The sequence below is a fragment of the Gorilla gorilla genome, chromosome 2 (genome assembly GCF_029281585.2).
Source record: "Gorilla gorilla gorilla isolate KB3781 chromosome 2, NHGRI_mGorGor1-v2.1_pri, whole genome shotgun sequence".
NCBI lineage: Eukaryota > Metazoa > Chordata > Mammalia > Primates > Hominidae > Gorilla > Gorilla gorilla.
The window spans coordinates 59099147-59125494 of NC_086017.1; the positions used below are offsets into that span (position 1 = coordinate 59099147).

The 26348-nt window shown below is 45.9% G+C and overlaps 1 protein-coding gene across 9 annotated transcripts in view; it reads left to right on the forward strand.

The window, feature by feature from the left end:
• Positions 1 to 24319, forward strand: part of IHO1 (interactor of HORMAD1 1) — a 58564-nt gene extending 34245 nt beyond the window's left edge. For all 9 annotated transcript variants that reach the window (XM_055382403.2, XM_004034131.5, XM_055382404.2 and 6 more), the window contains 6 exons: positions 2730 to 2904; positions 7403 to 7566; positions 10573 to 10621; positions 10815 to 10902; positions 21576 to 21679; positions 22344 to 24319. In XM_055382403.2, coding sequence (XP_055238378.1) covers positions 2730 to 2904; positions 7403 to 7566; positions 10573 to 10621; positions 10815 to 10902; positions 21576 to 21679; positions 22344 to 23495 — 1732 coding nt within the window. In that variant the 3' untranslated portion in view covers positions 23496 to 24319. The remainder of the gene's footprint in view (positions 1 to 2729; positions 2905 to 7402; positions 7567 to 10572; positions 10622 to 10814; positions 10903 to 21575; positions 21680 to 22343) is intronic.
• Positions 24320 to 26348: the final 2029 nt, after the last annotated feature.

The window sequence follows — 26348 nt, forward strand, 5'->3', positions numbered from 1 at the left end:
TTTACCAGAATGAGGGCAAGGAACACCTGGCCCACCCAGGGCGGAAAACCACTTCCAGGCATTCCTAAACCACAAACAATAGCATGAGCAATCTGTACCTTAAGGACATGTTCCTGCTGCAGATAACTAGCCAGAGCCCATCCATTTGTTTCGGCCCATCCCTTTGTTTCCCATAAGGAATACTTTTAGTTAATCTATAATCTATAGAAATAATGCTTATCACTGGCTTGTTGTCAATAAATATGTGGGTCAAACTCTGTTCGGGGCTGAGAAAAAAAAGGAAAAGCATGCTTTCTCAGGTTATGCAACAATGTTACATAACACAAATTGTTACACAGATGTCTGGTTTTTTTTTTTGTTTTTTTTGGTTTTTTTGACGGAGTCACTCTCTCACCAGGCTGGAGTGCAGTGTGGCACAATCTCATCTCACTGCAACCTCCAGCTCCCTGGTTCAAGTGATTCTCCTGCCTCAGCCTTCCGAGTAGGTGGGACTGTACAGGCACACACCGCCATGCCAAGCTAATTTTTTTTTTTAATTTTAGTAGAGATGAGATTTCACAGTGTTGCCCAGGCTGGTCTCGAACTCCTGAGCTCAGGTAGTCTGCCCACCTCAGCCTCCCAAAGTGCTAGAATTACAGGCATGAGCCACCACACCCAGGCTCTGGTGTCCCTTTTTATAAGGACACCAATCCTATCATAAGAACCCTACCTTCATGACTTCATCTAACCCTCATTACCTACTTAAGGACCCATCTCCAAATACTATCACATCAGGGTTGTTACAATGATACCATCATAGCAACATATGAATTTGTGGGGGACACATCCAGTCCATAACAAGGCCTATCTGTGATTGTTTTATTATGCCTCCTTCTCTCCCTTCAGCCCTGCTCTGTTCCTTCCCTGTAGGCACACACACTAAAATTAATGTGTACCCTCCAATTACTTTCTATACACTCAGTTACATAATTGTTTGGTGTGTATAATATAGGTTTAAAAATTTACATAAATGATCTGTAATAGAGTTAAATCTTCTTTTTTTTTTTTGAGACTGAGTCTCACTGTATCACCCAGGCTGGAGTGCAGTGGCGCAATCTCGGCTCACTGCAACCTCTGCCTCCCGGGTTCCAGTGATTCTTCTGCCTCAGCCTCCCAAGTAGCTGGGATTACAGGTGCCTGCCACCATACCCAGCTAATTTTTGTATTTTTAGTAGAGACAGGGTTTCACCATGTTGGTCAGGCTGGTCTCGAACTCCTAACCTTGTGATCTGCCCGCCTCGCCTCCCAAAGTGCTAGCTAGGATTACAGGCGTGAGCCACCGTGCCTGGCCAAGTTCATTCAATTTTTACCTTTTCTTGTACTCAAAACTATGTTTTTGAGAAGTCTCAAAATCCCATGTGATTACATATAAATCTTTTTTTTTTTTTGAGGAGTCTCACTCTGTTGCCCAGGCTAGAGTGCAGTGGTGCAAACTTGGCTGACTACAAGCTCTGCCTCCTGGGTTCATGCCATTCTCCTGTCTCAGCCTCCCAAGTAGCTGGGACTACAGGCACCCACCATCACACCTGGCTAATTTTTTTTGTATTTTTTTAGTAGAGATGGGGTTTCACCATGTTAGCCAGGATGGTCTTGATCTCCTGACCTCATGATCCACCCTCCTCGGCCTCCCAAAGTGCTGGGATTACAGGCATGAGCCACCGTGCCCGGCCGATTATATATAAGTCTAACTTAATGCTTCTGGCTGCTGAATCAGCTAATGCATGTACCTTATTTTATTTATCTATTTTAATGATGAACAGATTGATCTTTTAAAAAGATAACATTCTTGGCTGGGTGCAATGGCTCGTGACTGTCATCCCAGCACTTTGGGAGCCTGAGGTAAGCAGATTACCTGAGGTCAGGAGTTCGAGAAACCAGCCTGGCCAACATGGTGAAACCCCATCTCTATTAAAAATACAAAAATTGACCAGATGTGGTGGCAGATGCCTGTAATCCCAGCTACTCAGGGGGCTGAGGCAGGAGAATGGCTTGAACCCAGGAGGTGGAGGTTGCAGTGGGCCAAGATTGCACCACTGCATGCCAGCCTGGGCAACAGAGTGAGACTCTGTCTCAAAAAGAAAAAAAAAAAGATAACATTCTTGGCCCTGCACGGTGGCTCACACCTGTAATCCCAGCAATTTGGGAGGCTAAGATGGGCGAATCACCTGAGGTCAGGAGTTCAAGACCAGCCTGGTCAACATGGTGAAACCCCATCTCAACTATAAATACAAAAATTAGTCTGGTGTGGTAGCACATACCTGTAGTCCTAGTTACCCAGGAGGCTGAGGCTGCAGTGAGCCGAGATCATGCTACTGCACTCCAGCCTGGGCGACAGAGTAGGATCCTGTCTCAAAACAATAAAATAAAATGATAACATTCTTTTAATCTCTACAATTTTATGAACTGTAATTTCCAATATGGTGTTGTAGCCCAGAATGCTGTTATACAAAGAATGATGATGTCAGTCCTTTCTGTTTGAGTTTCCATCTGGTTGTTCCCAGATTGTAATAAAAATGTGTGGTATTCAGAATTTCCTTGTGTTTCATTGTACTGACAATATACAGGGGACTTGAAGGTCAGAACAAGCTACCACTCTGCCCAAAATGTTCTGAAATGGACAGCTGTGAACTATGATGTCATTTATTCAGGATATTTGTCTATTTGATACACTTTTTTTTGCTAAATTTCAGGAACAAGAAGTCATCCAACTGGAATAATAATCAAAATGATTATTCCAGTCTCAGTGATTCCCAGTTCCTCTTTGGATCTCAGTTCTGTCCAGAAAATTCAGAAACCCTATCAGCACCCTTGGACTTTGGTGCCCACTTGAGACATTCAAAACAGTCACAACAGAATTCTCTGGAGGTGAGTCTGGTTTCCAGAATTGATCTGCACACATTTCACAGTCATTATGGAGATAAACTATAAAGAATACTTATTCTGGCCAGGTGCAATGGCTGACACCTGTAATCCCTGCACTTGGGGAGGCTGAGGCAAGTGGATCCCTTGAGCCCAGGAGTTAGAGACCAGCCTGGGCAACATGGCAAAACCCCATCTCTACAAAAAGTACAAAAATTAGCTGAGTGTGGTGGCTGAGGCAGGAGGATTGCTTGAGCCCAGGAAGTCAAGGCTGCAGTGACCCATGATTCTGCCAGTGTACTCCAGCCTGGGTGACAGAGTGAGAACCTGTCTCAAAAAAAAACAAACAAGGCCAGGTGTGGTGGCTCATGCCTGTAATGCCAGCACTTTGGGAGGCCGAGGCAGGTGGATCACAAGGTCAGGAGTTCAAGACCAGCCTGGCCAAGATGGTGGAACCCCGCCTCTACTAAAAATACAAAAATTAGCCGGGTGTGGTGGCAGGCACCTGTAATCCCAGCTACTCGGGAGGCTGAGGCAGAGAATCGCTTGAACTCAGGAGGCAGAGGTTGTAGTAAGCCGAGATCAAACCACTGAACTCTATCCTGGGAGATAGAGCATGACTCTGTCTCAAAACAAACAAACAAAACAAAAAAACCCGACAACCAATACTTATTTTCTAGCCTTAAAAAAATTACTTATTCTGTTGGAATATATTTTAGAATTGTACATCTGTAAGGATTACTCTCCTAAAGGGATTTGTGCTTGATTAGTGACTCATTTGACTTAATAGTCTGAAATGGCAACATTTATATTTGCAGTTTCTTCTATTACAAAGCAACGTAAAATAGTGTCAATTCCTTGACCAATCCTAGGGAGAGTCAAATATATATACATATATATTTGCCTAAGGCTAGTCATACTGTTGTTTGTGAGAATTTAATAAGTAAAAATAGTTTCCATAAAATAGAAATAAAATAACATAAATTTTATTTTAGACAGACTTTTTAAAATAATAAACTTCATGTAGTCTGTATACTTTAGTCAAGTATACTACATTATGTCCTTGAAGAAGAAGGAGATGAGGATTCTGAGGCCTAGGTTAGTGAGTAAAGGCCAGAATGAGGAACAGAGTCTCTTGAATCCTTGATTTTTTGAGATTAACCTGTCTTTTCCTTTTTTTTTTTTTTTTTTTTTTTGAGACAGAGTCTTGCTCTGTCACCTGGGCCGAGGTCCAGTGGCATGATCTCAGTTCACTGACTGCAACCTTCGCCTTCCAGGTTCAAGTAATTCTCCTGTCTCAGCCTCCCTAGTAGCTGGGATTATAGGTGTGTGCCACCACACACGGCTGATTTTTGCGTTTTTAGTAGAGACAGCGTTTCTCCATGTTGGTGGGCTGGTCTTGAGTTCCTAACCTCAGATGATCTGCTCACCTCGGCTGCCCAAAGTGCTGGGATTACAGGTGTGAGCCACCATGCCCAGCCTGATTCTTTGAGATCAATCTGTGTTTTCTTGTGAGTCAAAAACATTTTGATTTTGGAGGCACCTATAACTAAATGTAGTTTTGTTTTGTTTTGTTTTGTTTTGTTTTGTTTTGTTTTTGAGACAGAGTCTCCCTCTGTCACCCAGGCTGTAGTGCAGTGGTGCTGTGGCAGGAATCAGAGGACCAGAGAGACCAAATGGGTGAAACAGGAGGATTTTATTAAGGTGTGCACCGGCTCAGTGGATTCGCATCCAAAAGGCTGAGACCTGAACAAAAACAGGGCTTGACTTTTATACACATTTCTGAAAGGGGATTGGCCAGTTTGAATGGCGTGGAGGGAATTTGGTGGCATGAAGTGTATAGTGCAGGCAAGTGGGCATACAGAAGCAGAACAAAGGCAGTTAATCAAACAGTGACAGGTTTCATCATCCTAGCATAGCTCGTGACCTTGCAGCTGCATTGGAAGGAAAACAGGAACTTATCAAACTAAAGCAGGCTTTGCATCTGGTACATATCTTACTCAAGCTCGTCTTGTGACCTTGTCATGTTGCACAGAAGAGAAACAGGAATTGTAAAACTCTGTGAAGTAACCTTGAGTATCACTAAGGAAGGATTATCAAAGGGGAGGGGGAAGTTGGGAAAAGAGAAAAACCTGCTTTCCCACCCTTGCCTGGGAATGGGAGGAGAGGGGACTCTGGAGCACATTCCTTGAGGGCTCTGGTTTTGCACATAGTGTTATCAAAGCCCTGCCAGAGCTCTGCTGCCTATTGCTAGGTCTTGGAGTGAGTCAGCCCAGCAAGAGAAAACTTGTTTTTCTCTTTACATCTCCTGCTTCAGTGTGATCTCAGCTCACTGCAACCTCTGCCTCCTGGGTGCAAGCAATTATCATGCCTCAGCCTCCTGAGTGGCTGGGATTATAGGCACCTGCCCCCATGCCCGGCTAATTTTTGTATTTTTAGTAGAGACAGGGTTTCACTGTGTTGGCTAGGCTGGTCTCAAACTCCTGACCTCAAGTGATCCACCTGCATTGGCCTCCCAAAGTGCTGGGATTACAGGTGTGAGCCACCATGCCTGGCCACACCAAGCTAATTTTTTTCTTTTTTTTTTTGAGAGGGAGCCTCACTGTTGCCAGACTGGAGTGCAGTGGCATGATCTCAGCTCACTACAACCTCTGCCTCCCGGGTTCAAGTGATTCTCCTGCCTCAGTCTCCTGAGTAGATGGGACTGTGGGCGTGCGCCACCACTCCCAGCTAATTTTTGTATTTTTATTAGAGACAGGATTTCACCATGTCAGCCAGGATGGTCTGAATCTCCTGACCTCATGACCCACCTGCCTCAGCCTCCCAAAGTTCTGGGATTACAGGCGTGAGCCCCCGTGCCCAGCTGCACCAGCTAATTTTTATATTTTTTTGTAGGGATGGGGTTTAGCCATGTTGCCCAGGCTGGTCTTGAACTCCTGGGCTCAAGGGTTTTTTTTTTTTTTTTTTTTGAGACGGAGTTTTGCTCTGGTTGCCCAGGCTGGAGTGCAATGGTACGATCTCGGCTCACCACAACCTCTGCCTTCCAGGTTTAAGCAATTCTCCTGCCTCAGTCTCCTGAGTAGCTGGGATTACAGGCATGCGCATCACGCCTGGCTAATTTTGTATTTTTAGTAGAGACGGGGTTTCTCCATGTTGGTCAGGCTGTTCTTGAACTCCCAACCTCAGGTGATCCACCCACTTTGGCCTCCCAAAGTGCTGGGATTATAGGCGTGAGCCACTGTGCCCAGCCTGGGCTCAAGTTTTATATACAGACTTACATGCATCAAATAGGGACTTAACAAATAAGATTAAGTTGGTGCTTTTTTTTCTTTTCTTTTCTTTTTTTTTGAGACAGAGTCACACTCTGTCACCCGGGCTGGAGTGCAGCGGCACGATCTTGGCTCACTGCAACCTCCTCTTCCCAGGTTCAAGTGATTCTCCTGCCTCAGCCTCCCAAGTAGCTGTGATTACAGGTGTGTGCCACCACGCCCAGCTAATTTTTGTTTTTGTTTTTGTTTCTGTTTTGAGACGGAGTTTCACTCTTGTCGCCCAGGCTGGAATGCAGTGGTGCAATCTTGGCTCACTGCAACCTCCTCCTTCTGTGTTAAAGCAATTCTCCTGCCTCAGCCTCCTGAGTAGTTGGGATTACAGGCGCCTGCCAGCATGCCCGGCTAATTTTTTGTATTTTAGTAGAGACAGGGTTTCGCCAAGTTGAGCAGGCTGGTCTCAAACTCCTGACCTCAGGTGATCCGCCCGCCTCGGCCTCCCAAAGTGCTGGGATTACAGGCATGAGCCACCACACCCGACCAATTTTTGTATTTCTAGTAGTGACAGGGTTTCATCACATTGGTCAGGTTGGTCTCAAACTCCTGACCTTGTGATCCACCCACCTCGGCCTCCCAAAGTGTTGGGAGTACAGGCGTGAGCCATCATGCCCAGCCAGTCGGTGCTTTAAGTTAGTAAAGTATGCTCTGAAATAAGTATGTCAGTACAAAAATTGGTATCTAGTGATATGAAGGAATAAATGACCTCCCTGAATGTTTCAGAATTTTGCCAAAGAATGCAGAAAGTGGCTCACCATTTGTCAGCATGCGCACTGTCCAGTCCACATCAAACTTACCAATATGAGTTCAGTTCACTAGCAGCTGAGCAACAGCAATTTGAGTTAAAATTATGATTATGAAAACTTTAACACATCATGTCAGAAATAGCATAAATGGTTCTCTGTTCTTGCCTTTAAATTTATGCAATTGATTCTAAGCTATTTTGGTTGACATTTAAAATATCTCTGGGCTGGTAAGGCAAAAATCTATATTAATAAAAACAGTTGCTTTATTTTAAATATAATTTTCTGGTGTATACAAAGATAAAATGGAAATACTACTTGCTATGTTACGTTACAGCAATATGGTTTGCACTTAAATGTGACTGCATTGTACAGAAAATAGTGAATGCTATAAATATTTTTATGTGTGAAGTGCTGTATATTTTTTTCATTTAACAGGGTGAACCTAGCATTTTCACAAAGTACCAGACAAAGCCCCAGCTGTTCGGAGGAGATATAAAAGATGGAGGTTTATTTCCTCCTCCTTTGTCAGTTGGAAAATCAAAAGGCCTCTTGGAACAGTTTGAGGAGAAAAAGAAAAGGGCAAAAGACAAATGTGACAGGTATGTAAACCTTTCAAATGGATGAAAGAACTCACCTTTTCTGAGTAAACAAGACATAGAGTGTCAGTAATTAAATAATTCAATTTTAGCATAATAGCATATATTAGAGTTCTCCAGAGAAACCAAACCATAGGACTTACACACACATACACACACACACACACGCAGACACACAAACAGACACACAGAGAAAGAGGGAGAAAGAGAAAGAGGGAGAGAGAGAATTATAGATTGATTTTTTTTTTTTTTTGACGGAGTCTTGCTCTGTCGCCAGGCTGGAGTGCAGTGGCGCAATCTTGGCTCACTGCAACCTCTGCCTCCCAGGTTCAAGCGATTCTCCTGCCTCAGCCTCCTGAGTAGCTGGGACTACAGGCACCTGCCACCACGGCTGGCTAATTTTTGTATTTTTAGTAGAGACAGGGTTTCACCATGTTGGCCAGGCTGGTCACAAACTCCTGACCTCAGTTGATCCACCCATCTCAGCCTCCCAAAATGCTGGAATTACAGGCGTGAGCCACCGTGCCTGGCCATTATTATTATTTATTTTATTATTATTTTTTTCTGAGATGGAGTTTCACTCTTGTTGTCCAGACTGGAGTGCAATGGCACAATCTCGGCTCACTGAAACATCCGCCTCCTGGGTTCAAGTGATTCTCCTGCCACAGCCTCCCGAGTAGCTGGGATCACAAGCGCATGCCAGCATGCCCAGCTCATTTTTGTATTTTCAGTAGAGACGGGGTTCGCCATGTTGGCCAGGCTGGTCACGAACTCCTGACCTCAGGTGATCTGCCCACTTCGGCCTCCCAAAGTGCTGGTATTACAAGCATGAGCCACCGCAGTCTTCCCACCTTAGCTTCCCAAGTAGCTTCGATCAGAGGCATACACTGCTATGCCCACCTAATTTTTTTTTTCAGAGATAGTGTCTCACTATGTTGTCCAGGCTGGTCTTGAACTCCTGGGCTCAAGCAGTCCTCCCACCTCGACCTCTCAAAGTGCTGGGATTACGGGCATGAGCCACCATACCCAGCCTCCTAGTTATTCTTAATTGCCTTCTTGTCAATATGATTTGTGGTAGATTTACATATAGTCTACCACAATTTTTTTCTCTCTGAAAAATAAAAACTAGAGGATTTCTAAGAGAAATGTAATATTCAAGTAATGTTACACTTATTTTTCCTAAACATCTGCCCCCTGATTTTTCTTTTCAGATCATCAGGATTAGGAAGTTGGACAACATTATTTATTTTAGAGTCTAGAATAGAATGTGGCCAGGCACGGTGGCGGGTGTCTGTAATCACAGCTACTCAGGAGGCTGAGACAGGAGAATCACTTGAACCCAGGAGGCGGAGGTTGCAGGGAGCCTAGATTGCACCATTGCACTACAGCCTGGGAGACAAGAGTGAAACTCCATCTCAAACAAACAAGCAAAAAAAAAAAAAAAAAAAAAAAGAATAGAATGCATGAAATCGTTTAAATTTTACATTCAAAAACTTTTTTGAATTTTTTAAAACTTTTATTTTAGGTTCAGGGGTATATGTGCAGGTTTGTTACATAGGTAGACTCTTGTCACAGATGTTTGTTGTACAGATTATTTCATCACCCAGGTACTAAGCATAGTACCCAATAGCTATTTTTTTTTCTGATCCTTTCCCTCCTCCACCCTTCACCTCAACTAGGCCCCAGTGTCTGTTGATCTTCTGTTCATGTCCATGAGTTTTCATCATACAATGCATGAATTCTTTGGCTTTTGTTTTGTTTTGTTTATTGAGATGGAGTCTCACTCTGTTGCCCAGGCTGGAGTATAGTGGCAAGATCTTGGCTCACTGTAACCTCCGCCGCCTTGGTTCAAGCGATTCAAGTGCCCCAGCCTCCCAAGTAGCTGGGACCACAGGTGCGTGACACCATGCCCAGCTAATATTTTTGTATGTTTAGTAGAGACGGAGTTTCAGCATGTTGGCCAGGCTGGTCTCAAACTCCTGACCTCAGGTGATCCACCGGCCTCAGCCTCCCAAAGTGATGGGATTACAGGTGTAAGCCACCATGCCCAGCCCATGTGTGAGTCTTTTTTTAAGAACTGGATGTGGCCAGGCACGGTGGCTCACGGCTGTAATCCCAGCACTTTGGGAGACCGAGGCAGGCGGATCACGAGGTCAGGAGATTGAGACCATCCTTGCTAACACGATGAAACCCCGTCTCTACTAAAAATTCAAAAAATTAGCCGGGCGTGGTGGCAGGAGCCTGTAGTCCCAGCTACTCGGGAGGCTGAGGCAGGAGAATGGTGTGAATCCAGGAGGCAGAGCTTGCAGTGAGCCGAGATCGCGCCACTGCACTCTAGCCTGGGTGACAGAGCGAGACTCTGTCTCAAAAAAAAAAAAAAAAGAGTAGTATGTATAGTTGAGGAATAACTGTGATAGCTTCTTTTTCATTAGAAATGAATATTTTCATATTAATATTTACATATAAATATGTATATGAATATGGATTTTAAAAAGAAAAATGCGATTTGCCTTAGCAGTGGTCATAGGAAGTCTGTGTTCTCTCTTTTTTTTTTTTTTTTAACTTTTTATTTTATTTTGAGGTGGAGTCTCACTCTGTCTCCCAGGCTGGAGTGCAGTGGCTTGATCTTGGCTCACTGCAACCTCCGCCTCCCAGGTTCAAGGAATTCTCCTGTCTCAGCCTCCCCAGTAGCTGGAATTACAGGCGCCCACCACCATGCCCGGCTAATTTTTGTATTTTTAGTAGAGACAGGGTTTCACTGACTTGGCCAGGCTGGTCTTGAACTCCTGACCTTGTGATCCACCTGCCTTGGCCTCCCAAAGTGCTGGGACTCTCTTTTTTTTTCCCTGCTGGGCACTAAGGTTTCTCAGGGTCAAGTCTTCAGATCTAATCAAGCAATGTTTTGATGCTATGCTAGGTAGAGATCTGCCATATTTATGGAATCATTTATGTTACTTATCACTTCAATATTTCATAAAGATTTGTTTTCTTTTTTCCCTCCTATTCTAGTGAGACTCTATACAACTTTGTTTCTAATGTTAGAGAAAGCATTCTCAGGGTAAGTACAGCTACTTTTCAAGGAGTTAGAACATCTTATATTTTAAGAAGTTTAATATTTATATTGTATTGGCTTTAGTTAATGTAGAATAGCAATATTTTAACTATCCCTATTTATCATGAAATGACAATTCTCTAAGATAGTAGAATAAGGCAATAGCCTGTTAATTATTTCATAATTTTGGGTTTCTTAGTTGCAGACGTCTGTGGAAAAGTCTGAGGAACATCTCAGTTCAAGAAGCCAATCTATTTTGGATTCTTTGGAGACTGTGGCCAAGACATGTGAGTGCCTCATGTTTGAGGTATCAGCAGAGGGCACTGGTGAATGATGAACATGAACTTTCTGACCCTAGCCTGGTTTCCAGTGGTGAGGTTCCTCACAGGGTTTCAGATGAGAGGATGGGTATATAGGGTTAGTCCTGAAGAGATGTGGAGCACACTAAGCTGGGTAGTGAGGCCCACCTCTATGTGACAATGCTCTGGTCCCATGATGCCTTTTGTGAAGCACTAATCCCCCACCTGGTAACCATGTTGCCTCAGGGCAGGTAGCTCTGCTAGGTTTCTCATCTCACTGCCTGAAGTGAGTCAGCAACATCCTTGAGTCTCAAATTGCTGCCTGTGCTGTCTGTAGACACTGACTGCCCCCTTAGGAGTTAGAAATACCGTAGTACCTGCTGCTCTTCTTGCTGCCTTGGTTTCAGTGAGAGCTGTGTTGTGAATCACAGCATCATTCTCAATTTTTTTTTTTTTTTTTTTTTTTTTTGAGACGGAGTCTCGCTCTGTCACCCAGGCTGGAGTGCAGTGGCGCAATCTCGGCTCACTGCAAGCTCCGCCTCCTGGGTTCACGCCATTCTCCTGCCTCAGCCTCCTAAGTAGCTGGGACTACAGGCGCCCGCCACCACGGCCAGCTAATTTTTAAAATTTTTAGTAGAGACGGGGTTTCACTGTGTTAGCCAGGATGGTCTGCATCTCCTGACCTCGTGATCTGCCCGCCTCAGCCTCCCAAAGTACTGGGATTACAGGCGTGAACCACCACGCCCGGCCCCATTCTCAATTTTACTTACAGTTTGTGGTTTATAAAATCCTGTGCTCCACCAATTAGTGGTTTACATTTAGATGAAACCATGGCCCTTGCCCTATAAACAGAAGAGAGCAAATATACAGTTCTCGTTGGGTGAATACTTCTCTAGAACCACCTGTTTCCTAGCAAAACGATGAGCTGATGACTATGCATCTGTACTTGTTTGCATTTGTCTGTGTGTTTATTTTATAAACAAGTTGAAAGCAACTTATTCAAATGCCATGGGGTGGACTGCTCATAATTTACAAAAATTAATGCCTTTTTGTGGCCTAAAAATTAATCCCCAACTGTCTGCATAGAAGCACTGTACTGTCTGCTGGATTTCAACCTGGGCATCCCACACACAGGGCATATGCATCTGTTTAGAAACTTGTTCTGGGGCCGGGCACAGTGGCTCCCACTTGTAATCCTAGCACTTTGGGAGGCTGAGGCGGGCAGATCACAAGGTCAGGAGTTCAAGTCTGGCCTGTCTAATATGGTGAAACCCCATCTCTACTAAAAATACAAAAATTAGCTGGGTGTGGTGGTGGGCGCCTGTAGTCCCAGCTACTCGGGAGGCCGAGGCAGAAGAACTGCTTGAATCCGGGAGGTGGAGGTGGCAGTGAGCTGAGATGGCGCCACTGCACTCCAGCCTGGACGACAGAGTGAGACTCCGTCAAAAAAAAAAAAAAACAAAAAACAAAAAAACTTGTTCTGGAAGCCTTGAAACTGTTAACCCCACAAGAAGTAGCAAGACAGACAGCAGAAGCAAATCAGGGATGCTTCCTTTGTATAACATGATAGAGTAAGTCATTTATAAGTACCCAAGGAAAGTACTCTGTTTTTGTTTTACATTTAAAACTGGGTGGGCCGGGCACAGTGGCTCATGCCTATAATCCCAGCACTTTGGGAGGCTAAGGCGGGAGGATCACTTGAGGCCAGGAGTTCGAGACCAGCCTGGCCAAAATGATGAAACCCCGTCTCTACTAAAAATACAAAAAAAATTAGCCAGGCGTGGTGGCAGACACCTGTAATCCCAGCTACTTGGGAGGCTGAGGCAGGAGAATCGCTTGAACCCAGGAGGCAGAGGTTGCAGTGAGCTGAGATCGTGCCACTGTACTCCAGCCTGAACAACAGAGTGAAACTCCCTGTATCAAATAATAATAATAATAATAAAACTGGGTGAAGTACAAAAAAGGAGGATTACAGCAAAAGTATGGCGTTTAAATCCCAGAAAAGGGAAAGGAAGTGCCTGAGGCCCCAACACAAGATCAAGGCAGAGAAAGAACTAAAACTGCATCTGGCTTAGAGTAGGCAAAGGGATCCATTCCTTAATTTTCTTTTGCTTTTCTTTTTTTCTTTTCTTTTCTTTTTTTTTTTTTTTTTTTTGAGACGAACTCTCACTCTTGTCCCCCAGGCTGGAGTGCGATGGCGCGAACTTGGCTTACTGCAACCTCTGCCTCCCAGGTTCAAGCGATTCTCCTGCCTCAGTCTCCTGAGTAGCTGGGATTACAGGTGCCTGCCACCACGCCTGGCTAATTTTTGTATTTTTAGTAGAGACGGGGTTTCACCATGTTGGCCAGGCTGGTCTCGAACTCCTAACGTCAGGTGATCCGCCCACCTCGGCCTCCCAAAGTGCTGGGATTACAGGCGTGAGCTACCGCGCCTGGCAGGTTCCTTAATTTTCAAAGGGTAAGACTCAGAAGAGAGGCCGGGCGTGGTGGCTCCCGCCTATAATCCCAGCACTTTGTGTTTTTGTTTTTGTTTTTTTGAGATGGAGTCTCGCTCTGTCACCCAGGCTGGAGTGCAGTAGCACGATCTCGGTTCACTGCAACCTCTCCCTCCCGGGTTCAAGCCAGTCTCCTGCACGAGTCTCTCCTGCACCAGTCTCATGCAGGTGCATGCCACCACACCTGGCTATTTTTTTGTATTTTTGCTAGAGACAAGGTTTCATCACGTTGGCCAGGCTGGTTTTGAACTCCTGACCTCAGGTGATCAGCCTGTTTCGGCCTCCCAAAGTGCTGGGATTATAGGCGTGAGACACCACACCCAGCCTAATCCCAGCACTTTGGGAGGCCAAGGTGGGTGGATTGCTTGAGTCCAGGAGTTTGAGACCAGCCCGGGAAACATAGGGAGACTGTGTCTACAAAAAATAAACAAAACCAGCAGGGCATGGGACATATGCCTGTAGTCCCAGGTACTAGGGAGGGTGAGGTGGGAGGATCGCTTGAGTCTGGGACGTCAAAGCTGCTGTGAGCCAAGATGGTGCCACTGCACTCCAGCCTGGGAGCTAGAGCAAGACCCTGTCTCTAAACACTAAAACTAAAACTAAATAAATAAAATGAAAAAAAAAAAAAAAAGACTCAAGGGTGGGCGTGGTGGTTCATGTCTGTAATTCCAGCACTTTGGGAGGCCAAGGCGGGTGAATCACTTGAGGTCAAGAGTTTGAGACCAGTCTGTCCAACATGGTGAAAACCCGTCTCTACTAAAAATACATAAATTAGCCATGCGTGATGGCTGGCGCCTGTAATTCCAGCTACTTGGGAGGCTGAGACAGGAGAATCGTTTGAACCTGGGAGGTGGAGGTTGTAGTGAGCCGAGATGGCGCCACTGCACTCCAGCCTGGACGATAGAGTGAGACTCCATCTCAAAAAAAAAAAAAAAGGCCAGGTGTGGTGGCTCACACCTGTAATCCCAGCACTTTGGGAGGCCGAGGCGGGCAGATCATGGGGTCAGGAGATCAAGACCATCTTGGCTAACACGGTGAAACCCCATCTCTACTAAAAATACAAAAAATTAGCTGGGCGTGGTGGCGGGCACCTGTAGTCCCAGCTACTCAGGAGGCTGAGGCAGAATGACGTGAACCCAGGAGGGGGAGGTTGCAGTGAGCCGAGATCCTGCCATTGCACTCCAGCCTGGGCGATAGAACCAGACTCTCTCAAAAACAAAACAAAACAAAACAAAACAAAAGCCCAGGCATAGTGACTCACACTTGTAATCCCAGCACTTTGGGAGGCCGAGGTGGGTGGATCACTTGAGGTCAGGAGTTTGAGACCAGCCTGACCAATATGGTGAAAACCCATCTCTACTAAAAAAAAAAATACAAAATTAGCCAGGTGTGCTGGCGCAGGCCTTTAATCCTAGCTACTTGGGAGGCAGGAGAATCACTTGAACCTGGGAGGCAGAGGTTTCAGTGAGCTGAGATTGCGCCATAGCACTCCAGCCTGGGCAACAAGAGCGAAATTCTGTCTCAAAAAAGAAAAAGAAAGAAAAAAGACTCAGTAACAGACACAGCAGTATCACATGAATTAGGACAGGTCATTCTTGAAAATGGGCACAAGTAGCCTATCCAGAATAATTCTCTTTCTTGGTAGGAAATGATGAGGAGCAGAAAATTAATCATTGAGAGAGGAACCAGACAAATCCTGTAGCATATGGCCAGGTCCAGTCCAGCTATCCTAGAGCATTGAACTCCACCTCAGTGCATTCTGCAAGCTTTCAGTCTCTACTCACTGCGCTCATCAGGGAATAGGGAAGTAAAGATACTGTGTGAAAGTGCTGTCTGTGTTGTTATGTAATTGGTGCCTTCACAGATGAGGTCATTAAATATTTTCCCAGTCAGCCTGCCCAGCCAGAAGGGTCACTGTGGCCATCTAATCTAATTCTTCCTGTTCTTCAGCTGAGGACACTAAGGACCACAGTAATAAAGTGAACTACCAAAACCTCTTTTATACTACTTTACCTCATATGTTAAGTCTGGTGATAAATTATAAAAAGAACTAGAAGAAAACATGGACAACATTTTTTTTTTTGAGATGGAGTTTTGCTCTGTCACCCAGGCTGAAGTGCAGTGGCGTGATCTTGGCTCACTGCAGCCTCTGCCTCCCGGGTTCAAGCGATTCTCCTGCCTCAGCCTCCCGAGTAGCTGGGACTACAGGCGCACACCACCACGCCCAGCTAAATTTTATATTTTTAGTAGAGACAAGGTTTCACCATGTTGGCCAGGATGGTCTCAAACTCTTGACCTCATATCCACCTACCTCAGCCTCCCAAAGTGCTGAGATTATAGGCGTGAGCCACCACGCCCGGCCATGGACAACATTTTTATAATTTTAGAATGGGAAAAGCCTTTCTAAGCAAAATAGATATAATTGTTAAGAAGAGTGAGATCCATCTATATGAATATGGTAGAATGGAAATATCTGTTCATTGTTAAATTAAAACAACAAAAAGGTGCTCTTCGCGTGCTCCAGGATACATCTTGTTGGGAAGTGTGACCAGCCAGTGAAAATTGGGAAGAGTATCCCTAAAAAAGTTGGAGGTGGTCTCATCTTATACAAGGAGGCTGCCAGATCTTTTGTTAGGGCTCTCATCAGCACCTGAGGGAGAATAAAACTACAGAGTAAAAGGAAAATCACTGGCCATCCGGGGAAAAGCTTGCATCATAATCTGATCTCATCTCAACTGAGGCCTTACGAAGTTGCTAAAATAAAAACAAATTGTTTAAAAATCATCTTAACAGGAAAACAGATATTGTCTAGATATGGAAATAGATTTTAAATGGCATTTTTACATAAAAGCTAAAAATATCTAATGTTTATAGTCAAAGCAAAAATGAAATAAATACTCTTCTAGACACACATACACATACAAACACAGGACCTATAATGTATATATAGATATGCACACGTATTAATGTAAAATTCCAGAAACCGATGATAATGTTAAATCCAGGAAGAGAGACCAAGGTTTGCAGAGGAGAGATTCAATCATTTTTCATTGTATGCCTTTTTATACTATTATGGTTTTCAGTTATTTTCATAACTAAATTTTTTTAAAAGAAAAAATATGGATAGACTTTGAAAGTAATGAGTTTGATACAAAAGCTCCTATAAAAGAGAAGACGCCAAACATATGTTGCCCTGGGGACAAGAACTGAATGTGTGGGACCTCAGATGGATGCTTTCTGAGCACTTAATCCAGAATCAAACACTTTGCTTGCCTTTCTCATGTTCTGCTTTTGTGAGGGTCAGTAATGCCCACTGTTGCTAAGAAACATTACTATTTAGGAACTTCTCTATGGAAGGATAATTACATTTGCTCTCTACTATAAATATCTACATGGATGTCTGAAGAATATTTGACTAATTGGGTTTAGGAGCAGGAATCCAATACCTAAGTAAATAGCCTCTTTCTAATTGATTGACACATGGAATTGAACTTGTACCTGTGGTGAGAAATACGGGAAAATTTGCTTTCTAAAAAATTCTTTGGGCCAGACACAGCAGCTCACGCCTGTAATCCCAGCACTTTGGGAGGCCTAGGCGGGCGGATCACAAGATCAGAAGTAGGAGACCAGCCTGACCAACATGGTAAAACCCTGTCTCTACTACAAATACAAAAATTAGCCGGGCGTGGTGGCGCATGCCTCCAGCTACTCAGGAGGCTGAGGCAGGAGAATCGCTTGAACCCTGGAGGCGGAGGTTGCGGTGAGCCAAGATCGCGCCACTGCACTCCAGCCTGGGCGACAGAGTAAGACTCCATCTCAAAAAAATAAAAAACTATGCTAGATTAAATTGTTTCATGTTAGTTTAGGGGTTCCATTTTCACGTCTCAATATATTTTACTTAGTTTTTGTTTGTTGGTTGGTTGGTTTGTTTTGAGACAGAGTCTCTCTCTGTCACACAGGCTGGAGTGCAGTGGCGCGATCTCAGCTCACTGCAACCTCCCCTTCCTAGGTTCAAGCAGTTCTCCTGTCTCAGCCTCCTGAGTAGCTGGGACTACAGGCACATGCCACCATGCCTGGCTAATTTTTTTTTTTTTTTTTTTTTTTTTTTTGAGGTGGAGTCTCTCTCTGTCGCCAGGCTGGAGTGTAGTGGCACAATCTCAGCTCACTGCAACCTCTGCCTCCTGGGTTCAAGTGTTTCTCCTGCCTCAGCCTCCTGAGTAGCTGGGACTACAGGCGTGCATCACCATGCCCAGCTAATTTTTGTATTTTTAGTAGAGACGGGGTTCACCATGTTGGCCAGGAAGGTCTTGATCTCCAGACCTTGTGATCCGCCAGCTTTGGCCTCCCCAAAGTGCTGGGATTACTGGCGTGAGCCACTGTGCTCAGACTTTACTTAGTTGTTGTTGTTTTTTTTTTTTTTTTGAGATGGAGTTTTGCTTTTGTTGCCCAGGCTGGAGTGCAATGGCGCGATCTCTGCTCACCGCACCCTCTGCCTCCCGGGTTCAAGCGATTCTCCTGCCTCAGCCTCCCGAGTAGCTGGGACTACAGGCATGCGACACCACGCACTGCTAATTTTTGTATTTTTAGTAGAGACGGGGTTTCTCCATGTTGGTCAGGCTGTTCTCGAACTCCTGATCTCAGCTGATCTGCCCGCCTCGGCCACCCGAAGTGCTGGGATTATGGGCCTGAGCCACCGTGCCTGGCCTACTTAGTTTTTATATCACGAGATTATATCAAGAGATTCTCCTGCCTCAGCCTCCCGAGTAGCTGGGATTACAGGCATGTGCTGCCACACCCAGCTAATTTTGTATTTTTAGTAGAGGCGGGGTTTCTCCATGTTGGTCAGGCTGGTCTCGAACTCCCGACCTCAGGTGATCCACCCGCCTCAGCCTCCCAGTGCTGAGATTACAGGCGTCCACCACGCCCTGCCACCAAATTCATCTTGTTTGTTCAATTTTTTCCCAACTGCAGGGAGACTACAGTAAACATTTCCCAAAACTTCCTGTGCAAAATTGCTGATTCCTACTGTTTTCATGCCATTTTCTGTTGTTATCCATTAGTGTTTGTGAATTTACACACTGAGGGAGTGAGGCATATGCAGTTTCCAGAAGGCAGCCAGCATTGCCAGTGGGGTGGCACAGCCCTGGACCCACTTTTTAAAAATTGTGGTAAAATACACGTAACATAAAATGTACCATTTCTTACTGCTTTTTTCTTTTCTTTTTTTTTATTTTTGAGATAGGGTCTCCCTCTGTCATCAAAGCTGGAGTGCAGTGGCACAATCACAGCTGACTGTAGCTTTGACCTCCTGGGATCAAGCAATTCTCCCACCTCAGCCTCCCGAGTAGCTAGGACCACAGGCACATACCACCCCACCCAGCCAATTTTTATTTTTCATTTTGTAGAGACAGGATCTCACTATGTTGCCCAGGCTGGTCTAGAACTCCTGGGCCCAAGCAATCCTCCCGCCTCAACGGCTTCCCAAAGTGCTGGGATTATAGGTGTGAGCCACTGTGCCCAGCCTGTTTATTATTTTTTCCCTCTTCTAGATTGTAGAATTCGGCCGGGCATGGTGGCTCACTCCTGTAATCCCAGCACTTTGGGAGGCCGAGGTGGGCGAATCATGAAGTCAAGAGATCGAGATCATCCTGGCCAACATGGTGGACCCTGTCTCTACTAAAAATACAAAAATTAGCTGGGCATGGTGTCGCGTGCCTAAAGTCCCAGCTACTTGGGAGGCTGAGGCAGGAGAATTGCTTGAACCCGGAGGCAGAGGTTGCAGTGAGCTGAGATTGCACTACTGCACTCCAGCCTGGCAACAGAACGAGACTCAGTCTCAAAAAAAAAAATCATGTAGGTAGACAGTTTTGTTCAAAATTGTTTCCCATTCTCCTAGCACAGTGTCTGACAATAAACTTTCAGATAAAGGTGTATATTTCGGCCAGGCATGGTGGCTTATGCCTGTAATCCCAGCACTTTGGGAGGCTGAGGCGGGTGGATCACCTGAGGTCAGGAGTTTGAGACCAGCCTGGCCAACATGGCAAAACCCCATCTCTATTAAAACACAATTAATAGCTGGGCATGGTGGTGCATGCCTGTAATCCTAGCTGCTCTGGAGGCTGAGGCTGGAGAACTGCTTGAACTCAGGCGGCAGAGGTTGCAGTGAGCTGAGATCGTGCCACTGCACTCCAGCTAGGTGACAGAATGAGATTCTGTCTCAAAAAAAGAAAGAAAGAAAGAAAAAAGAATTCAAGTCCACCAATCTTGCCATGGCTCATACACCCCTCTGTGTAACTGTGACCTGCCTCCCCTCAGCTGTGGCCTGCTCCTGGGCCCCTTGCTCACCATGTTTCAGCCATGCTGATCTCAATTCCTCTGTTTGGAACGTGCTCTTTCTTCTGTTGGTAATATTCTTTCCCTTACAGTTTTATGACAATTCAGCTAAATATCAGTTTCTTAGGGAAATCTTACCCTTGAGAGTGACTAAGTCTACAGTTACATGGTCTCAAGCACAGTACGCTTTTCCTTTAGAGCAGTTATTACATTTATGGTTATTTGTATAATTAGTCGTTAACTACCTCCTGTTTTCCCTAAGATTGCAATTTCAAGAGGGCTTTATTTGTCTTTTTTTTTTTTTTTTTTTTTGAGATGAAGTCTCGCTCTGTCACCCAGGCTGGAGTGCAATGGTGGGATCTCAACTCACTGCAACCTCTACCTCCCAGGTTCAAGCAATTCTTGTGCCTCAGCCAACCAAGTAGCTGGGACTACAGGCACCCGCCGCCACACCTGGCTTATTTTTGTATTTTTAGTAGAGACGGGATTTCATCATGTTGGCTAGGCTGGTTTCGAACTCCTGACCTCAGGTGATCTGCCCGCCTCTGCCTGCCAAAGTGCTGGGATTACAGGCGTGAGTCTCCACGCCCAGCTAGGTTTATCTGTCTTGATAACTGCTATATCCATAGTGCCTGGCACATAGTATATGCTCATTAAACATTTGTTGAATAAATATAGAAGCATCTTCATATGACCTGTAGTCTAGCAAGAGGATGGCAATAAATTGCAACACAATGTGTCATTAAATAAATGTGTGTGTGTGTGTGTGCATGCAGAATCTCACTGTGCAAAAGAGGAAAATCAATCAGTCCTGATGTAGTTAGCACCTAGGTCCCCAAGTCTATTTGGGTCCAAGTGTAAGTATGGGATAAATAAGTGGAGGGCAATAAATGATGGTAGGGCACATACACGGTGCTACCAGCAGAGAGAAGCAACACCCTAGCCGAGTGGAAATGGTATTTTCTGAGGAGGTGACTGCTGAAAGTAGAAGGAAGAATAGGAATTAGCTAGACTAAGGTGGTGATTGGTTGCGGTGGGGGGATGACAGGGACAGAAACAGGGTACTTGAAGCTAAGGGAAGACTTTGCACAAAGGCCAGTGGTGAGACAAGAGTCCAGAGACATGGAGGAGGACAAATGGGTAAAGGGAAGTGAGCCCAGATCTTGTTAGCCAATTTAAAGATTTAGATTTTGTTCAGTGGCCAGTGGGGTGCCATCGAAAGTTTCAACGGGCTGGGCATGGTGGCTTACACCTGTAATACCAGCACTTTGGGAGGCCGAGGTGGGCAGATCACCGGAAGTCAGAAGTTCGAGACCAGCCTGGCCAACATAGTGAAACCCCGTCTCTACTAAAAATACAAAAATTAGCAGGGCATGGTGGCATGCGCATGTAATCCCAGCTACTTAGGAGCTGAGGCAGGAGAATCACTCAAACCTGGGAGGCGGAAGTTGCAGTGAACCAAGATCGCATCACTGCACTCCAGTCTGGGTGACAGAGCTAGTCTCCGTCTCAAAAAAAAGAAAAAAAGTTTCAATGAAGGTTTCAGAGGATGCATTCTACTAAGATCACTCTGATGACAGGGCCAAGAAGGAAGGCCACAGAGGCTTTTGTGCTGTTGTCTGGGCAACTGATTCTCAGAGTCCCCAGCAGGTGCTGAGGTTGGGTCTGCCCTAGCCAGGATCTTGTCAAGGAGGGAGGGAAGGAGAGCCTGGAGGAACCACTCCGGTCTGCATCCAGCTCCTCCCTTTTCACTGCTGTGGTTCTGTGGTTTGGGCAGATGGGACATACCATACATAGTCTTCAGGAGGTGAACTGTCACTGTTTTGTATTTAGTACAAGAGTCTATACAGGCCCAGAATGAGCTGGTGTTTGAGGCAATCCAGGACAAAGGCAACATGGAGCAGGCCATCCTTGAGATGAAGAAAAGATTTGAAGCTGTAAGTGTAAACCCCAACCTCTTTCTAAGTGTGTTTTGGGCTTTGAACTAGAGTTTTGGGCTTTGAACTAGACCCAGAGAGAAATTTTTTTTTTTTTTTTTTTTTTTTTTGAGACGGAGTCTCGCTTTGTTGTGCGGTGGTGCAATCTCGGTTCACTGCAACCTCCGCCTCCCATGTTCAAGCAATTCTCCTGCCTCAGCCTCCTGAGTAGCTAGGACTTACAGGTGTGCACCACCACGCCCAGCTAATTTTTGTATTTTTAGTAGAGAGGGGATTTTTCACCATGTTGGCCAGGATGGTCTCAATCTCTTGACCTTGTGATCCACCTGCCTTAGCCTCCCAAAGTGCTGGGGATTACAGGTGTGAGTCACTGCGCCCGGCCGAGAAACCTTTAAAGTTGCAAATTTTCAGCTAAGACAAGAGGCCAGCACAGGCCACTTGGAAAGGGGCCAGCATATAGACTAGCTTCCTTCCCCAAGGTTCCTTGACATGATGTGGGCCCCAGGGGTTCAACTCCAGAGTGTAATTGTGCTTACCCTGGGAGGTTCCCTACAAGGAGCAAGCCTTGGTTCTGCTGTCACATCCATTGGTCTGTTCTCACGTTTTATTGTGCTTTCTGACTTGCACTGTCCATCACTGTCTTTCTCACTGCCTCTCTCCCCAGAGACAAGCAGAGTTTATAGAAATGAAGTCCAACCTGAAGCACCTTGAAGTTTTAGTTGCTCAGCAGAGCCAGGAATTCCAGCAGCTGTGCAAGCAGCTAGGCCAGCTGAATGTGCCCAGTGTCCTAGCAGAGCTGAAGAGATTGATCTCAGTGCCTCCAGTGAAAGACAGCGCTTCTCAGACGTCGCCACCTTTGGCCCAGAGCCTCAATCTCACCAGGCAGGAAAAATACACCTCTGAGAAACCAGTTTTATGGCAGGCCCAGGCCCTCCCTGCTGCATGGAATCCTGGTATGGGCTCCCTACAGCCTGGAGAATTTGGTGTCTGGGGTGAAGGAGCAAAGAATGATGCCCTCCAAGAAGAGGCTGCACTGCCAGCATTTGGGTCCCATGAAAGAAATAGGCATGTAAATGACAAGGCGGTGCAGACTAACTGCAAGAACTGGGCTGTTACTAAAGCAGGTGCCAAGAACCATGGTTCCAGCATCCCAGGCCATAAGATTCCTAGTGACAGGGACCTGGTTTCCCAAGGAGCCTCACAGCTCACATCATTGGAGATAAACAACTTTTCAACCAGCATTAAGAATGCCTGCCAAAAATATCAAGCCCAAAGTATGTTTTTGTGTGACCCACGTGAACATTTGGTGATTAAACAGAAAGATGGGACTGTAGAAATGCGGGGGAAAGACAAGAAGCAGCAGCCCAGGAAGGCCCACAGGGCCCACAGAGGCAGGCTCCTAGCCAGCAAGCAAAAACAAATCCCAATCCAGACCTGTAAATTCAATTCCAAATATCAGAGTCCTCAGCCTGCAATTTCTGTCCCTCAAAGGCCCTTCCTGGGACAGCAGGAACCCCATGCTCAGCCTCTGCATCTGCAGTGTCCCAGGAGCCCCAGAAAACCAGTCTGCCCTATTCTGGGAGGAACAGTCATGCCCAATAAGACAGTAAGAGCAGTGCAGGGAAGACTCTTGCAGCTCAGCAGGTGCTCTTCCCAAGACAACTGGCTACTTTCCAGCAGTTCCCAGGGGGACCACCAGATGAGCTGGTTCAGTGACCTCAATCTCGGATGTTCAGAGACCCCTCTATGCAAGGAGGCAGGAAAGAATTTGCTCTATGACCTGGGTTTTGATAGCAGTGATGATGATGGCTTCTGACCAGTCCACAGTTGATTTATTGGTCTCAGCTAGAAAGAGAAATTGCAGGACATTTGGGCTGGCCAACAGCAGAAAGTCCCTGAAGCCTGCCAAGTACCAGGGTCAGAGGCCCTGCTGAGGTGGGGCAATGAGCACGAGGGCAGGGAAGGTCCAGCATTCTGGGTACCAGGTGCTGCCCCTGACAAGGATTAAGTGCATCCTTATTTATTGGAATGAAATGTGAAAATGGTGCTGATGAAAGCTGAGGCAGCAGCCTGGTTGTGGGGCATCTGGAGCAGGGTGCCTGTACTTTGGCGAAAGGCGGGCAGGCCTCCTTATGGAGTATTGTGTAGCAGAAGGGCTCTCATAAAACTGTTGCGGTGGCAGCATGACTCCAAACAACATTTTTGGGTCTTTAAAATATTCCCTACACATGACCAATACATTTTCAGGCCTCAGGATTTTTTTCTTTCTTATTTTTAGCCACTTATGCTACCAGAATGTTTGCATTTTTTGATCAGTAGACATATTACAGGACACCCTCAATCTTCTTGTGAACAGAGAAAATAAAATATCAGCCTGCCAGTGAAAGAGGTGACATTCACTAGCAAATGTCCAGAGCATATCACTGCTCACAAGCCATTTTTCTTCCTGGTTGCTTTTTCCCTTGTCCTGTTTTTCAAGCACTTTCTTAAAACTAACAATATTGTAGATCTTGTATTTCTGAAGAGCAGTGGGCTTATATGGGACTTTGGCTTTCCATTTTTATCTTGCTGAAGTTTTTGAGTTTTTGCAACACATATGTATTTTTTGTTATCAGAAATAAGATAAAACATTTAAAAGCATATATATTTTTTCTTTCTTTCCGCCCCCCTCCCCAACCGAGATGGAGTATTGCTCTGTCACCCAGGCTAGAGTGCAGTGGTGTGATCTCAGTTCACTGCAACCTCTGCCTCCTGGGTTCAAGCAATTCTGCCTCAGCCTCCCGAGTAGCTGGGATTACAGGCGCCCACCACCACACCCAGCTAATTTTTGTATTTTTAGTAGAGATGGGGGTTTCACTATGTTGGCCAGGCTGGTCTCGAACTCCTGACCTCATGATCTGCCTGCCTCAGCCTCACAAAATGCTGGGATTACAGGCATGAGCCACTGCGCCTGGCCTGTTTTTTCTTTCAAGTTTATCAAACTGATGTCCCAGTTTAATTTTTTAAGTTTACTTAGGAAATGAAATAGAAGCCAGGCACACTTGTAATCCTAGCACTTGGGGAGGCTGAGGCAGGAGGATTGCTTGAGGCCAGGAGCTCAAGACTAACCTGGGCAACATGGTGAGACCCCCATCTCTTTTTTTTTTTTTTGAGACAGAGTCTCGCTCTGTCACCCAGGCTGGAGTGCAGTGGCTCGATCTTGGCTCACTGCAAGCTCCTCCTCCTGGGTTCACACCATTCTCCTGCCTCAGCCTACCAAGTAGCTGGGATTACAGGTGCCTGCCACCACGCCTGGCTAATTTTTTGTATATTTAGTAGAGACGGCTTTCTCCATATTAGTCAGGATGGTCTCGAACTCCCGACCCCAGGTGATCTGCCCGCTTCAGCATCCCAAAGTGCTGGGATTACAGACATGAGCCACCACGCCTGGCCTGTGAGACCCTATCTCTACCAAAAAACAAACAAACAAACAAAAATTAGCTGGACATGGTGGTATGCACCTGTGGTCTCAGCTACTTGGAAGGCTGAGATGGGAGGATCACTTGAGCCCAGGAGTTTGAGGTTACAGTGAGCTATGATTGTGCCACTGCACTCCAGCCTGAGTGACAGAACAAGACCTTGTCTCTTAAAAATTAAAATGAGAGGCCGGGCGCAGTGGCTCACGCCTGTAATCCCAGCACTTTGGGAGGCCGAGGTGGGCGGATCACTAGGTCAGGAGATTGAGACCATCCTGGCTAACACAGTGAAACCCTGTCTCTACTAAAAATACAAAAAAAAAAAAATTAGCCAGGCGTGGTGGCGGGTGCCTGTAGTCCCAGCTACTTGGGAGGCTGAGGCAGGAGAATGGCGAGAACCCGGGAGGTGGAGCTTGCAGTGGGCCGAGATTGTGCCACCGCACTCCATCCTGAGCGACAGAGCGAGGCAGAGCTTGCAGTGGGCCGAGATCGCACCACTGCACTCCATCCTGGGCAACAGAGTGAGACTCCATCTCAAAAAAAAAAAAAAAAAAAAAAGTCCGGGCGCGGTGGCTCACGCCTGTAATCCCAGCACTTTGGGAGGCCGAGGCGGGCGGATCACGAGATCAGGAGATCAAGACCATCCTAGCTAACATGGTGAAACCCAGTCTCTACTAAAAACAGAAAAAGTTAGCCAGGCGTGGTTGCGGGCGCCTGTTGTCCCAGCTACTGGGGAGGCTGAGGCAGGAGAATGGCATGAACCTGGGAGGCAGAGCTTGCAGTGAGCCAAGAGCGCACCATTGCACTCCAGCCTGGGTGACAGAGCAAAACTCCGTCTCAAAAAAAAAAAAAAAATCAGGGCCGGGCACAGTGGCTAACGCCTGTAATCCCAGCACTTGGGAGGCCCAGGTGGGTGGATCAAAGGTCAGGAGTTCGAGACCAGCCTGGCCAATATGCAATATGGTGACACCCCGTCTCTACTAAAAATACAAAAATTAGGTGGGCCTGTTGGCACGTGCCTGTAGTCCCAGCTATCCTGGAGGCTGAGGCAGAAGAATCACTTGAACCCGGGAGTTAAAGGTTGCAGTGAGCCGAGATCATGCCACTGCACTCCAGCCTGGGCGACAGAGTGAGACTCTTTCTCAAAAAAAAAAAAAAAAAAAAAGATATGAAAATCAGATACATACCATCTTTTTAGTTCCTAAGGCTATCAC